The sequence below is a fragment of the Acanthochromis polyacanthus genome, chromosome 9, assembly GCF_021347895.1.
Source record: "Acanthochromis polyacanthus isolate Apoly-LR-REF ecotype Palm Island chromosome 9, KAUST_Apoly_ChrSc, whole genome shotgun sequence".
In the NCBI taxonomy this organism is placed as follows: domain Eukaryota; kingdom Metazoa; phylum Chordata; class Actinopteri; family Pomacentridae; genus Acanthochromis; species Acanthochromis polyacanthus.
In genome coordinates, this window is record NC_067121.1 from 4,225,535 (window position 1) to 4,242,656 (window position 17,122).

Genomic DNA, 17,122 nt, shown 5'->3' on the forward strand with positions numbered 1-17,122 from the left:
CCTCCTTTTTCTTGTTATCATTGTCATGTTCTTATTCTTTGTCTTCTCTTTATTTTCTTCTTTGTCTTCTTCCTCTTTTTCTTCTCTTTCTTTTTCCCATCTTTCCTCTTCTCTTTCTTCTCCTCCTCCTCTTCCTCCTTCTCCTTCTTCATCTCCTTCTCCTTCGTCTTCTCTTTCTTCTTCTCCTTCTCCTCCTCCTCCTCCTGCTAGCGAGTTCATAACAATCTGACTTTTCAGACTTCATAAATCTCCAAACCTGACTTTCTGACCCCAGCGTTTTGCTTCTGTCCTCCAGGAGCGCCTGGTGTTGTCGGTTCTGCCACGTTTTGTAGTCCTGGAGATGATCAACGACATGACAAATGTAGAGGACGAGCACCTCCAGCACCAGTTCCACAGAATCTACATCCACCGCTACGAGAATGTCAGGTGAGGAGACGAGTTCGGCTGAAATCAGTGAACGCTTCATGTAAACGTGTTCAGTCACACAAATATAAAGGTGTTTTCAAAGAGCTGGCTGGATATCAAAGTGACATTTCCGTATTTTATCCAGCATTCTTTTCGCAGATGTCAAAGGCTTCACCAACCTCTCCACCACGCTGTCGGCTCAGGAGCTGGTCCGAATGTTGAACGAGCTGTTTGCACGCTTCGACCGCCTCGCACATGTGAGTTCCCTCAGCTCCTCGTGCACGAACCTGTTTGTGTAAATAGATGTTTTACCTGAATTGAGATCATTCTGGTGGTTTATGGCTAACGAGTCGCTATGCTAGCGTTGCAGAGATTCATGCTAACAAACTGTGTATCAACATAAATAATGCAAGTTCTCCAACAAAAAATAGTTTAACTTGAATCATTTTATATTTTTATTTTCAGTCTGGCAGTTAATGCAGTAGCTGCTAACCTGCTAATGTGGTTAGCAAAATGGCCGACCCAGTAGACACTGGCTTCTTCTTCTCCTCCTCCTCCTCCTCCTCCTTCTTCTTCTTCTACTTCTTTTATGAATAATAAATAACGTTGTAGGTCTTGACCTTTAGATATTAAATATTAAGCTAAATTTGTAGAATAAATTTAGTCCCGTTCTAAGCTCAGTATTTAAATTATTCAGGTGAGTTTGTCTCTCAAATATTACTGTAGAATCTTATCCTGAGCATGTAAATTATTTAAGTACACTTCAATAATAAATAACACTTTAGGTTTTGAACCTTTGTGTGTAAATTATTCAGGTATAATTGTATAATAAATGATATCATAGGGTCTCAAGAGTTAAACCTGTCAGGTAAGACTCTATTTCAGACGTCACACTGAGAGTTAATCCAGCGGTATATTTACCTTTAATTTTCCACTTTGTGTCTTTGCTCGTGTCTTCAGCTGCGAGGCGATTTAAGTGAATGTTTCTGTGTTTCAGGAGCATCACTGTCTGCGGATAAAGATCCTGGGCGACTGCTACTACTGTGTTTCTGGTCTGCCGGAGCCTCGGCAGGATCACGCCCACTGCTGCGTGGAGATGGGCCTCAGCATGATCAAAACCATCAGGTACCGCTTACACTTTCTGTTTATTCCAGCAGATAGATACACAACATCTTACAAACTGTTCTTCAGTTCTGTAAACAAACAGACATTTATTTATTCATTTAACCTTCAGTTTACCAGGGAAGTTAGCTGAGAACTAATTCTCATTTTCGATATCGACCTGGTCAAGAGGCAGCAAACAACAACATGGACAGCAGGTTACATGTACATCAATCAGAGAGTTCTACAAAAACAAAATACACAAGACTTTTAAAAGCAGGAAGGCTAAAAAAAAAGAGGCTAAAAACATGTACAGTGGTCCTGAAGTGCTTCTCTAGCTGATTGTCTAAATGAAAAGAGTGATATGTATGAGGAGAGTATGAGGGACTTTTGTAGAGAGTTCCAGTCATTAGCGGCAGAAAACTGGAATGAGAATCGACCAAGAGTGGTCTGAACTTTAAGGAGGTGAATGAAACTGTTGTCACAAAGAATACAGGTGGAGCTTAGCCTAGCCGCGCTAGACAACCCACAGCAACAAATTTAATTCTCTGCCAGGGTGGGTCTAGTTACCCTCCATAAGGCTCGAGGTTGGATGCTCCTAAAACTGGCCGGACCAATCACCATGAAGTGTAGAGTCAGAAGGCGGGCGTAACTAAGTGACGACAGAGGTGTGACGATTCTGACAGAAACAACCGGAAACAATAAACAGTTATCTTTGGACTCGGCTTTGGCCACAGCCCTTAAAGATTTGAAGCTAAAATTCAACTTGAAAGATAAACAAAGGACGGCACTGAAGTGTTTCATTGAGAAGAAAGACGTATTTGGACTTATGCCGACGGGATATGGCAAATCCTTAATATACCAGTTGGCTCCGCTGGTTGGGAAGCTAATGGGACTTAGCCACAATCCGCCGGCGCTCTAGGAACTACATCAGCCTATTCGTTGCGCTGATTGGTTGTATACCTACCCAATTGCTGCAGAGGGATTTGATAGACAACCTTTTAGCCCGCCTCCCTCCCTGTCGAGCGGTCCTAGACCCTTGTGGCTTCAGAACATGGGTCTAGCGCGGCTAGGCTAGGTGGAGCTATGAATGGTGAGTAATGAGCGTAAATAAGTGGTGTTTTACCAAGGAGGGTTTTGTAGATAAAGAGAAAGCAGTGTAATTGTGTACGGGACAGAAGAGATTCCAGTTCACCAGTTTGTACAAGCTGCAGTGGTGGGTGTTGTAAGGACCAGAGTGGTAGATGGTGTCTAGTTTATGGAGGGGTTTTGAGGCGGATCTGTGTAATACATAACCATAATCAGATATTGGAAGGACAAGAAGGGATTTAGTAGGATGAAGATTTGTTATGGTAGATAAAGCTGATTCTGGATTTTACTTTGGACAGGATATGTCTTTCAAATGAGAGTGAACAATCTAGCCCAGATATTTATAGCAGGACACGAATTGAAGTGTGGAAGGGCAGTGTGGAAGGAGGAACTAGATGTACAGATAAACGTGTCATCGGCGTACAGATGGATGTGGGAATTGGTTACGGCATGGGTTATGTTATTGATGTGAATGTTAGAGTGTTGGACCAAGTATTGGACCTCGTGGAATACGGAACAAGCATATAGAGATTTTAAAAAGTACAGGCGATCCTCAACTTACGGTAAAAATGCAACAACAAAAAAAAGCCGTTATGTGTATCACCATATCGATCAGTCATGTTCTGAGCATTTTATTCTATCTAATTTCACTTCCATGGAGATGCCATCAGAACATCCTGATTTACGCCTGGGAGCCAAAATGAAGGGCAAAAAGTTAGCGAATGTATTTGTGTTCTGTACGTGTTTACAGTGTAAACACTGCCTGCAGTTCAACCTGAAAACTAAAATGCAGCTGGTTGGTTGCAGCTGAGTCAGATGGATGTGCAGGAAAATGCAGAATTTTTAGTTTTTCACAGAATATGTTTAGTGCAAAAGTTACTTTTTTTTTTTTTTTGCAATTTATAGTTTGAGATGTGTAGAAAAATAGTTAAATCTTTATTGGGTTAAATGTCCTGATTAAACCGTAACCAACAGACGATGAGTTCAAGGACCAAGAGAAAGTAGAAAAGGTGACATTTTTTTGGGGAAAAAAACAGTTTTGATTTATTTAGCTCATTTCCCTGCTAATCTCAAATGTCCTCGGGTTCATTTTCACAAAATTAATCCGTTTAAATTCAATTAAGGCTTTAAGTTTTGTTTATGTAAAGGTGCAACAGCTTTGAGTGACTCGTGCTCATTTTTAAAATTTAAAAACCAACATCAGTGACTTATAATTAAATAAAAAGTGGCATCCTAATGAGTTTCTGTCAAGCTGATTATTTAAATACAATATTATATTTAAATACAAAGTAGTTTACCGATTTTGATGAAGCTTTTCAGTTAAATTCACACAATGAGCAACTTCATTTTCATGAGTGATCAACTTACAGCTCATTATCACAGAGGGCTTTAAGGGAAAATGTGTGAAAAGCAAAACAAAAAGAGATTCAGCAAAACTTTGAGTGAATAAATTAATCGAGAACAGGAAGTTGGATAAAATGCACACGGATTTATAGAGTTGATTGAATAACTGTGAAAAATCAAAGAATTTAAGAGACAAAACGAACAATCAGAAAAGAATTCAAATTAAAACTACAAGCAGCGTTGGCAGGTCCTCGCATCCTTGTTGGTCAGCAAATCCAAGCCTGTCCACCAGGAGGCGCTGTGACTGAGAATGTATATCAGCCTGTGAATCTGATGAAGGCTGGACTCAGATCAAACATGTAAAGACCGAGGCAGACTGGAGCATTTACGGGTTCCTCTTTCATGGCAAATTGTTGAAATTCTTCCAGCTGTCATCAGACTTTTGAAGAGCACTTTGATAACTTTTAATCACCCATGTCTGGTGTACATCCTCGCCAAATTTTAGCTCTGTCAAAGTTAGCCTGTTTGAGTTTATAGCTTTTGAAAATGTACAAAAATGACCCAAAATCGTCCAAAATATGACACATAATTCAAAATGGCCGACTTCCTGTTGTGTTTTAGGTGTGGGTGTCAGTTCCATTTTTGTGTGTCTTGATCAGTTACATGTGTGCACCAAATTCCATAAATCCAGGTCACATGTACTGGTTGTAATAAATATTTTCCAGGTGGCGCTATGCAGCCATTTTGACACAGATGTGTGCCATTTCCCTAAAATATCAAATTTCTCGCTGCTCCTGATGTGTGTTGTAATTTCCATGTGTTTTCAAGTATTTTTAGGGCCTCAACAATGCGTTTCTTTTGTCAGATGAAGGAAGTATAATAATAATCATGCGGGTTTTTTAATCGTGTCTTTGGCCTCTAATGAAGCTCCTTCTGAGAACCAGACACAGTTTTCTGGTCGGACATGAAGCCACCAGAACTTCTAAATGTTTCTGCGAAGTCTCCGACCTCCATCATCGTTCTCGCTGCTGTCGTCATGACAACCCCATCTGCTCTCCGCTGCACCTGCCACGAACCCCCAGGATGCATTTCACCTCCCGTCCGTCGCCGCGGTGACGAAGCATGAAATGATCTCCGTCTGCTGCTTGTTTTTAAAGTAGGAAAGGAGAAGCAAACGAGTGAAACGTCTGAGCGGATTCCTGAGCCAACCGGAGGTCGACTTCATGAATATTAACCGGATGAATTAATGCAGAGCTTCAGAGTTAAGCATGAATATTTCAGCCTTGAAGATGTACATCACTGAATATTTACTTTTACTCTTCATCAGATACGTTTTAATTGCAAAACAACGCATTTTTAATAGTGAAAGGTCAAAGTGGGCTTTTATTTTGAAGTAGGCTGTCATTTGGCTCGCAGCATATTGGCCTGACTCAACCACATAAATTTTGGTAATTTTTTTTATCTTAACGGCATCCGTACTTTAGATCAGTGTGTCAGACCAGTCTTATAAAAATAACAACAACAAAAGAGAGTGCAGTGCTCCGCTAAGGCTGTTCATTCTCTGACCTTACGCTGAGTACAGGTGTGTGTTCTGCATGTTAACGTTATGTACGGATACCGAATCACGTGACCTAAATATGTAGCGGACGGCGGGAACTGATGGGACTCAGAAACACCCCCACAATTTAATCAGTTGTTCCTTGGATCATTTCTGACGGATAAGTCCTGATAAGTCCTCAGAGGTGGATTTGTAGTAGGATCACAATCATGTGATCATCAGCAGGAAGTGATGTAATGTTCACATGGATCCAGACTAGAAGCTGCATCACTGCTAAGATCTAACCACCTGCTCCTTGCGTCATTTTTGATCTTCTCTGAAGTGACACCGACAGAGCAGAACAAAACTTTGCTGCACTGGAAGAAACCATGTTTATGATGGCAGTCTTCAGTTTATAATGAGTCCTAGAACTCTGGAATCATTGAAACACGCAAATCTTTGTCACAATAAAAACAATCCTGTATTTTAGTCCTTTCATAGATTTATTAACGATCTTCTGGTTTTTCTTTGACTCCTCTGGACAGAATTGGTTCAGTTCATCTAAACTTGTCGTCTTTCTGACTCAGACTTGTTTCTTCATCAGTCCACAGGCTGTTGATGGGTTTAAGTCAGGACTTTGGGGAGACCAGTCTAGAACCTTCATTCTAGCCTGATGGAACCATTTCTAAACTAACTGAGTCACTTCCCACCAATTTTGAGTGATTATTAACCATTTTAAAAGTAATTTTGGACAGGTTTCAAGTCATTTCTGAGTCCATTTGGACAGGTTTTGTCATTTTGGATAATTTATCAGTAATTTTCTACCAATTCATGAGCATTTTGAATACATTTTTTACTCAGTTTGTACTATTTTTTTGTCATTTTGGACAAATGTTGAGTCATTTTGGACCAGTTCTTAGTAACTTTGGAATTTTTATTGTCATTTTGGACACATGTTAATCATTTTGGGCAAATTTTATGTAATTTCAAACCACTTTTTAGTCAAATCCATGGATCCAGACTATAAGCCGCATCACTGCCAAACTTTTCTCACTTGGTCCTTGTGTCATTTCTGACCTTCCCTGAAAATTTCATCAAAAATCCATTAATCCGTTTTTGAGTAATGCTGCTAACAGACGGAGGGACGACGATCATTCCGTAACATCACCATTCCTTGGCAGAGTAAATGTGTCATGATTCAGTGTTTTGGTGTGAGATGGTTGAGTTTACAGAAAGCTGAAATAAACAAACTCCGTCATCGTGCTGATTGTGGTTTTGTTGTTTTTTTCTTTCAGATACGTGAGATCGCGTACGAAACACAACATCGACATGCGCATCGGGATCCACTCCGGCTCGGTTCTCTGCGGCGTTCTGGGCCTCAGGAAGTGGCAGTTTGACGTCTGGTCGTGGGACGTGGACATCGCCAACAAGCTGGAGTCTGGAGGAATCCCAGGGTGAGGAGAACATTTTCATTTCAGTTCAATAAATCAATAAAAAGATGGCTGGTATTTTGATTCTTTCAACCAAATGATGCTGCTACATGGTTCACTTTCCATTATTTTTATAGAAAACCCTAAAATATCGTATCTGCCAGATAATATATGTTTATAATAACATTACAAAATGTTTTAGAAATAGAGAATAAAGTTTGTAGATGTGAAAAATACTGGAAAAAATAAAATAATTTTTCCTTATATGTAAAAAATAACCCATCAAACATACAGTATATGTTATGTCTTTAAAAATATATACAATAAATTAATTAAAATGTAAGAAATGTGAATTTTTATGTGCTTTGAGTCATATAGTTCAAGTTATTTAGGACGGTTTTTCAGCCATTTTGGGAAAATTTTGAGTCTTTTTTTTCTTTTTGCTATTCTTAATAACTTGGGACATGTTTCAAGTTATTCTGGATATTTTTTAGTAACTTTACTCATGCTTCTGAGTGATTTTTTTAATGTCCACATGATAGAAGTAATTAGTTTTATTTAAATCAGCATAAAGTAGAATTATTTTATGGATGCTTTCCTTTATTTGAAAGAAGAAATCTGCATATTAGGGTTTTAAAAATGGGAATTATTTGTTTCTATCAGCGATAATATTTTGTAATTTCACAAAATAAGTCCACATCAGTCATCTGTATTTATACAAATAAAACTACAGTTTACTGCAGTTAAATCTAATAAAAAAAAACTTATTTCCACAGTTTTTAATGCATATTTTTCTGTCAGACCGGATCTTTTGACCCTTTGAGCTGTCAGACGGCCTGTTTTCTCTCTAACTTTGAGGCTGGACGTGTTTTTGCTGCAGCGACGGGACATTTGGCTGTGATCACTTTAAAGCGTTTCTCTGCCAGATTCTGTGTTCGACCTTGAGCGGCGGCTGGATTATTCCTCCGGTTTTAAACGTCCTGCATCTGTGCTGGAGCTGCACTGGAGCTCGGCTCGGTTGCATAACGAAGCCAAACATCTCCTGATGAGACGTCCTCTGATCACAGCTGGAAGTCAGAGAACCTTCAGGATTTCATTCTTTAACCGGCTGAAGGTGTTTCTGTACTGAGCTGATGGAAACTCTGCTGCTGGAATTACATTTCTCCTCATATAAAATCTCCCATCTGAGCAGCAAAGACATAAATTCAAATTCCTGATTAAATGAGTGAAGAAATAAAACCTCTTCAGACGTCTGGATGCAGATTATGACGTCCATGAATCTAAAAAACAGAGTCACATTTAGCAAACCTTTGACTCTTTAATGCTCACTTAACACTCAGGGAAGACATTTGTTTTTATGTTTTCACTGCAGTGACAAAATGAATCCTTTAAATTTACTTTATTTAAATGTTCCTACCTCCTCAGAATACAGGAAGTAGTTGCATCATTTTGAGTCTTTTTTGGACATATTTTCTTTTTTTTTACTAACTTCTGTTCATTTTTCCTCTAAAACCAACTTTATTATTACCTTTGTCTGGATGCAGCTTCTTAAATATGAGGGTTTCCTGTTTTTTGTTTGTTTGTTTTGGGGTTTTTTTCAGATTACAAAACAGTAAAATTTGATGTCTTTGGATTTTCAGGAAAAACTGCAGCTGTTTCTCATGGACATTTGTCTAATTTGTGATAAAGAACTAACTGGATGATCATGAAAAATAACCTGCAGGTCAACTCATGAAGAGAATAATTGTCAGCTGTATTGTTGGTAAAAATCCAGTGTCATCTGCGTAGAAACGTATCTCATCAGACAGAAGTTTAGGGAACAACACAAGGAGTCGTGTTCTGTTTTGTGTCTGTTTTTCGTAGTTTTATCTCAGCTGTGTCATTTTTTGTTACGTTTTTGTCATCTTATGAGTCAAATTCCATGCAGAACTAAAAGGCAATGTCTGGTTGCAGTTTCTTGAATATGAAGATTACAAAACCTTAAAATATATCTTTAGATAAAGATATTCTTAAGATATCTTTAGATCTTCAGAAAAACTGCAGAGGATTCTCATGGACATTTGTGTAATTTCTGATCAGACTAACTGGATAATCATGAAAAATAACCTGCGGTTCAACTAATGAAGAGAATAATTCTCAGCTGTATTGTTGATAAAAGTCAGTATCATCTGCATAGAAACATATCTTGTTCCAGAACAGTAAAAACACATGATGTCTTTGGATTTTAGGGTGCCTGCAGGCGATCCTAATGAATGTTTTTTTTTTTTTTTTTTTTTTTGCAATAAATCAGTTCATTGCATGCCCTCCAGATGACACCAACATTCTGTGACTCCAGCAGCTTCTTTTAGTTCCTTGTTTTGTTCTTGTTTTTTTTTTTGGTTCGGTCCGAGTGTTTCCAGCAAACAAATTCTAATAAATCTGCCCAAAGAAAACAAAACAAAACAGCAGACACAGTGAGTAAGTTGCAGGAAAAAGTGGAATTTGTCGTGAAGAAACAAACTTGCGCCAACTAAACATCCAGATATTTTCATTGGAGACCATTTTAGGACAGTTTTGACTCATTTTGTGCAGATTCTTAGTTATTATTAATGATTTTGACCCATTTTGGACAAGATTTGTTTAATCATTTTGGACAAGTGTGAGTTATTTTGGACATTTTTTGAGTTACTGTGGATAAATTTGTGTAATTTTGGAAATATTTTTAAGTCATTTTGAACAACGTTGATTAATTTGGAGATTTTTTTTGTGATTTTGGACAATTTTGAGTCATTTCTGATTATTTTAATTTTTAAGTAACTTTCGAAAAGAAGTTCAATAAACTTTAAATATTTTAAGCTGAACCAATTAGGAACAAAGTTTCTGTTTCATCAAACATCAAGAACTTTGCTTTGTAGCAGGACATGACAACATCCATTCAAAAATCTAGCTCAGTCTCAGTGTTTTCAGCAAACAAACTCGTAATAAATCTTAAAAAAAAAACCCAGCAGAAACAGTGAGGAAGATGCAGGAAAAAAAAGGAATTTGTCATGAAGGAACTGGAACTTTCACTGACTAAACATCCAGATATTTTCTCTGGAGTTTCTGTAGCACAAAGCAGAAGTTAAAACGATTATTTTTGGTTTCATTTCAGGAGGATCCACATCTCCAAAGCCGCTCTGGACTGCCTGAACGGCGACTACGAGGTGGAGGAAGGCCACGGGAAGGACCGCAACGACTTCCTACGGCGCCACAACATCGAGACGTACCTGATCAAGCAGCCGGAGGAGAGTCTGCTGACGCTGCCCGAGGACATCATGAAGGAGGCGGCGAGCTCGGCCGACCGACGGGCCAGCAGCACCACCTTCAACGAGGCGTCCTGGAGCCCCGAGCTGCCCTTCGACAACATCGTGGGGAAGCAGAACGTAAGTCTTCCGCCGAAACCCGCGAGGCGTTGTGCACTTTGACACACTGTGGAAGAAGGTCCATCCGACTGCAGCCGGTCCTGCAGGGTTAAAGGTGGAAAAACTGCAATCAGTAAACAGAAACATCCTGTAAACACTTAAAAGAAGAATGTTGCTTGCTAGAGTTTGAGCCTCCAGCAGGACGGAGGTGTTCGTCAGGATGGGCGCTCTTCGCGGTGCATGGGAGATGTTCTCGCCTGTTTGTTGGTCGTTTTTGTCTCTCTTTTCTTTTTGTGTTTTTCTTTTTAATCTCTGGGAACGAGTGGATGGCGCTCTGCGGAGAGAATGTGTTGCCGTGGCAACGCGTCAGTGTGTGCTTGGATGACGAGCTTCTGATTGTGTGGCCTCATTTCAACGTCCTCCTCGATCCTCCTCCATCCGACAGCACATCAGGCTTCACGCCGACGGCCGCTCAGGGCTGTAGACAATAATTTAGGTTTTTTTATTCTGTGAAGAACGATGTTTAGAGGCAGGAGAGGCTTCTCTGGCTTATAACTTTCTAAATCTGTTATATTGTTTGGATTCATGGCTGTTTTCGTTGGTAGTTCATAAATCTGTTATCTGGTTCACTTTACAGTGCATTTCAGACCATTTTTTCTAGAAAGAACTTGGAGCATTAGTATTATGGGATATATCCTAGTTTCAACAGCAGTTTAAGTAACGCAGAATAAACACAAAAAGATGCAAAACTAAAATGTGACACAAAACAAACTAAATTTGACGTAAAATGACCAAAAGTGATTCAAAATCACCACAAAAAGATGCAAAACAAACAATTTGATCCACTCCAGGTGTCACAGTCTGAACACTGAATCTGTTTTTGTTCATTTTTTAAAACCATCTTTGAGCATCGGTATTATGGGATGTATCATAGTTTCAGCAGTTTAATATCTATGACGTAAGTATCTGTTTCAGTTTGTCCAAAGTTACTTAAAAATAGTCTAAAATCTCATTCAAACTGCATCAGATCCTTCCCAGAATGACTCCTAATGTGTCCAGAGGTCCTAACATCTGTCCAAAATGCCTCAAAGCTTTTCCAAAGTGACTTGAACCTTGGCCAGAATGACAACAACTTGTTAAAAATGTCTCAGAAATGATCTGAAAAGACTCGGTTTGGTCCAAAGTCTCAGAAATGGTTCAAAATGTGTCCAGATGATTCCAAACCTGTCTTAGATCAGTTCAACATTCACTAAAGTTCCAATAAAATGGTTCAAAATGACTCCAAACCTTTCCAGTCCATGTTAGAACCAGCTGTGATCATCAGTATTATGGGATGTATCCTGGTGACCATCAGTATTATGGGATGTATCCTGGTGATCATCAGTATTATGGGATGTATCCTGGTGATCATCAGTATTATGGGATGTATCCTGGTGACCATCAGTATTATGGGATGTATCCTAGTGTGAACAGTTTAGAGTCCTACAAACAATCATTGGTTCCCTGGATGTGTTTCTGTTTTCTGGTAATCCACCAGATAAACTGTATTCTGGGTAAATTTTATGGGTTCTAGATCTTCTAGATATGAGAAACTATAATACATGTCACTATATCAATGCAGGATGTAGGTTACAGGAAAAATTAACCAAAAACCAGATTTAGTGTTTAGATTGTGACGCCTGGACGACTATACAGACTTTAGATGTTTTAGAGGTTTTCTATTAATTTTTTTAAAAAAAAGCTGATTTGAAGTGATTACTTTCCTTTATAACTGACGGTAAATACTAAAAGTCCTTCCATCGTGCAAATCGCTGCAGCTGAACATCATGAATGAGGGTTTTCCAGCCTTCATGAACTCTGAAGTCTATCTCGACTCGGTTCAGAACCTGGGTTTTCTGGTAGTTCTTGCAGAAACGCTGAACTCTGAACGTATCTGAGCTGCTCCTCCTCCTGTCAGGAGCTTATATTCGCTTCGGATTCACAGGAATGTTTTTTTTCTTTTCTGAGAAGTGTCACCTCTTTGTTTCTGGCACAATGAAAGCCTGTCAGGACGGCTCTTTGCATATCAAAGGAGTTCTGAAGTCTTTCTCGTCTCTCCGGTGGTTTTCTGTCCTGCTGCCGGTCGGATTCAGTTTTCAGCTTCACCGCCTTCGACTGGAATATTAGAGTCTAAGAGTGAATGTACTGGAAGAAAGAAAAGAAATGCTTTGTTATTCTACGGCAGAGAGTGAAAAGTGGTGTGATTTTAAACCGTAAGTGACGTTCATGCATACAGTCATAAATACAGGCGGACTGATGCTTTATTAATGTCAGTATTCCAAGAAAATACAGACAAAGACGTCAGATATCACAGAATCAGACACGTTTGCATAGCAGACATGGTCTGCTGGGATTTTAAAGTTCCTCCTTTGAGGGTGAAATTCAATCAAAATCAACATCAAAATTTCATTTCAAAATGACTCGATATGCATCCAAAAGTTTTTCAAAAGATGTAGAATTTGTCCAAACCTTCCTAAAACTCGTCTAAATCAATCCAAAAGTGTTCACAGTGACTCAAACTTTGTCTAAAATCACTCAAAATTAGTTGAAATTGACTTGGAAAGTCGAAAGCCACAAGTTAAATTCTCTAAATGTTGTGCTGTTGACTATAAGTGTGAACACAACAGTCTCTGTAACCTGTCAAAAATTATGTGAAAATTCTCTGAAATGACTCAAAATTCGTTCAAAATTATTGAAAATATGATCAAACACGACTTAAATTGATCTCAGAATTACTCAGTATGAATCCCAAATTTTTCACATTTTTTTAAGAGTTGCACAAAACTAGTCTAAAATCCAGAAAAAGTGTTCACATTGACTCAAACTTTGTCCAAAAATCAAACTTTGACTCAAATGTATCTTTGACACTGATGTTAGAGCCTCTGAAGTTGGACTGTATTTTAGTAGAAATATGGATCCATCCATGTATTTACGCTTACAGGAACTTTATGGAGACACTAGACCACTATTGGTTGGACATAGTCTCATTTTTTAAACTTTGTTTGCATAATTTAGGACAGAATTCAAGTTATTATGAGTAAATATGCATCATTTAAGGCAGGTTTCATGTAGTTTCGGACATATTTATAGTTATCTTGGATGAGTGTCAGGACATCTTTGAAAGGTTTCCAGTTATTTTCGACAATCTTTATTTTCTCTAGGACAGATTTGGACACATTTTCAAAGGTTTAGGTCAATTTTGAGTCACTTTGGACTATCTATCGTATTTTGGACAAATCTTGACTAATTCTGGACCTGTTTTAAGTTAGTTTGGACAATTTAGAGTCATTTCAGACAAATTTCAGGTCAAAATATCTAAAAACTGGAACCTTGTCTGGTCAAACTTTAACCTATCAGATTCTACTGATGTTAGAGCCTCAAAAGTTGGAGAAATGTGGACCAAAGACTGGATTTTAGTATGAAATCCATATGTATAGACTTACAGGAACTTTATGGAGACACTAGACCAGCCTGGATGGAAAATGTTTCAGTTTTTTCCCGTTTTTAAGAACCAGTATTTTAAAATTTAGCCTCTGCTGAGCCGATAACTGCCATAAAAACTGTATTTAGTGTCTGTTTCCGTCTGTTTCCGTCCAATCATTGCTGCACACTGAGACTTGATGAATAAATGACGTTGTGTTCGGTCCGTCGCTGGGATCATCTGCAGCCTCCTGGCTCGGTGGTCCTGTCTTTACCTCTTTAATGCTTGCTGTGCAACTACTGGCTCCCATGATGCATTGCAGCGTCACAGCGCTTCACCTAAAGGAGGTTGAGTGTTTCATTTACTTCCTGTGAAAGCCAGGCCAAACACAAATGGGCTGATTTCCACGTTTCACTCCAGTTCTGCTGAAGAAACTCACTTTAAAATGAACAGTAGCAGCTCCGTCTCCTCCGACCTAATTCACTCCACCTCGTTTTCACTTTAGAGACTCACCAGAAAAGCAGCCTGACCGTGGAGCTGGAAGGATTTAAGCTCTGTTTTTATTGCTTTGGAACGACTTCAAACCTTTACGTGTAAAAGAAAATGAAGAGCAGAGAGAATATGAAGATGTTTACTGCTTTCATTCCTTCAGCTCCTTTGAACTACTTCAGTAGAGTAAGACTTTTTAATCCACTTATTACCGAGGATCCAACAGTCGTACAGCATGAACCAATCAGAATGAGCAGCTTAGTTTGTTTACTTTCTGCAGCTGCTTCTTCTAAACATCTGAATCACGAACAAAACTCTACAAATGTTCTGCGAGAATGAGCATGAGAGCCGTTGTGCACTCAAATCTGTCAAAAATGACCTAAAACGTTCTCCAAAATGACTCAAAACGTATCCAAAACGAAACAAAATATCTTTAGAGTTACTTAGACTTTGTCCAGAATCACCCAAAATGAGTCCAAAATTGATCTGAAAACTCTAAAATGTCTGAATCACAAACAGAACTCACTAAATACTCTGCTGTAAGAGTGAACACAACAGTCTTCATGCACTCTTGCCTGGTGAAAATGGCATAAAAAATGTCTAAAATGACTCAAAACTCATTCAAAATGATTGAAAATACGATCACAGTGACTCAAAATTAAATGGCTCGACATGCATTCACATTTTTCTAAATCCTTCAAAAGACGTAGAAAACTGTTCAGAGCTCGTCTAAAATTTTAAAAAAAAATGTGTTCACATTGACTTAAACTTTGTCCAAAAGTCAAGCTTTGACTCAAAATTTGTCCAGAATTGATGTGAAAATTCTATAATTTATGAACCATGAACAAAATTCACCAAATAGTCTGTTCTGAGTGAACACAAAAGTCCTCATGCACTCTAAGCTGTAGAAAATGACCAAAAAAATCTCCAAAATGACTCAAAACTCGATAAGAATGATTGAAAATATGATCAAAAGTGACTCAAATTTAGTTCAAAATGACTCGACATTCATCCAAATGTTTTTCAATAGTAACAGAATTTGTCCAAAACTACTTAAAACGCGTCTAAATCAATCCAAAATTGTTCACAGTGGCTCAAATTTTGTCTAAAATCACTCAAAATTAGTCCAAATTGACTTGAAAACCCTAAAGCCACAAACTGAGTTCACCAAATACTCTGCTGTTAGAGTGAACATGTAATGATGTAAAAAAAAAATACTCCAAAATGACTCAAAATGTGTCCAAAAATACTGAAAATATGATTAAGAAAATGATTCAAAATTAGTGCAAAATGTCTCAACATGCATCCCAAACTTTATCCAAGCTTTTTCAAAAGATGGAGAAAGCTGCTCAGAACTCATCTAAAGTCAAACAAAACATCTTCACAGTTACTCAGACTTTGTCCAGAATCACCCAAAATGAATCCAAAACTGACTTGAAAACTCTCAAATGTCTGAACCACGAACAAAACTCACTAAATGCTCTGCTGTAAGAGTGAACACAAGAGTCTTCATGCACTCTAACCTGTTGAAAAAGACCTAAAAAATTCTGCAAAGTGACTCAGAATTCATCCAAAATGATTGAAAATATGGTCAAAAGTGACCCAGAATGAATACAACATGCATCCACATGTTTTGTATAATTTTAAAATGACGTAGAAAACTGTTCAGAACTCATCAAAAATTTTACGACTGAGCAGCCTTGGTGGAGTACGGAGCTCTGAGTGCTTTTCTTGTGTTGAAAATGTGGCACATTTGAAGCATTTAAGTCTTGTCAGTTTAATAACAAAGCAAGTTTTTTGTTGACATCATAAAAACAACGTCAGAGAACGATGGGAACTTGACTCTTTGTTTTTAAGTTATCAGATCAATGTCAACTTGTTGGTGCAACAGAGAAAACTGGTTATTGTTGAGTTTCTCTTTAGGAACAAAGCAAACCTCTGTCGTCTGGTGTTTGTCCAGATACTCCTGTTTGTGCTGCAGCGTCGCTCCACATCCGTGTTTTGCCCTGAAGCCTGATTGTAGTTTTACATAACCGCCTGCACCGCGTCCAAACAAGACAGTGAATTACACTTTGAGTTAATCTGTCACACTGCAGGACATGTGAGGCGTCCAGCGCATGGAAATCCTCTGACATTACGCTTTGTGTTGGCGCTGTCCGAGCTCACCCCACCTCTACTTGGCCTTTTCCTGGCATCATGCGTTGGCATTTCCAGCGGGCCAACGAGTCCTGTTATTAATATGTATCATACATGTAACCGCTTACGGCAAACCGCTAGAAAGACGGGAAATGCCAGAGATGGAAGCATGTGGCCTTTAGAGACGCCACAACAATCACAGCATTGCCTCTCATCACACTGACCACGAGGCAAAGGCTGAGGCCGAGAATCTCACCCAGATTTCATGTGTTTTCAGATTGTTTAGGATTTCACCCTCAGAAGAAACATGAAACCATTTTAAAGCGTCAGTATCTAGTTTCACATCACAGCCGTGAAATTTGGTGAAAACACAGACAGAATAGCTTCAGGAGGCGAATTTTTAGTTATCGCGTCTTGAAAATGGCGCAAAATTTTAAACAAAAGTGGCATTGCTGTCCCAGAAAGTTCATTTAGGTAAACTTCATATGTTTCACCTCACATTGTTGAATTATTGGCCTGTAAAAATAGGGGGAAAAGTGCCATATTTTCCAGCAAAAGCGGTTTTAATGCCCCAGAAAGTTCCTGACTGTGTATTTAATAAGACAAAATCAGTCTCATACATCATTAAATGAAGCAGCTTCTAACTCTACACATTTAACTCTATGAACACCAACATCTAGACCTCTATGAACATCTTGACCTCTATGAACACCTAGACCTCTATGAACACCTAGACCTCTATGAACATCTC

At 38.6% G+C, this 17,122-nt stretch overlaps 1 protein-coding gene across 2 annotated transcripts in view; it reads left to right on the forward strand.

The window, feature by feature from the left end:
• adcy8 (adenylate cyclase 8 (brain)) overlaps positions 1-17,122 on the forward strand; it is a 128,329-nt gene that overhangs the window by 54,987 nt on the left and 56,220 nt on the right. For both annotated transcript variants that reach the window (XM_051953771.1, XM_051953772.1), the window contains exons 3-7: positions 296-426; positions 551-662; positions 1,403-1,530; positions 6,772-6,930; positions 10,037-10,307. In XM_051953771.1, coding sequence (XP_051809731.1) covers positions 296-426; positions 551-662; positions 1,403-1,530; positions 6,772-6,930; positions 10,037-10,307 — 801 coding nt within the window. The remainder of the gene's footprint in view (positions 1-295; positions 427-550; positions 663-1,402; positions 1,531-6,771; positions 6,931-10,036; positions 10,308-17,122) is intronic.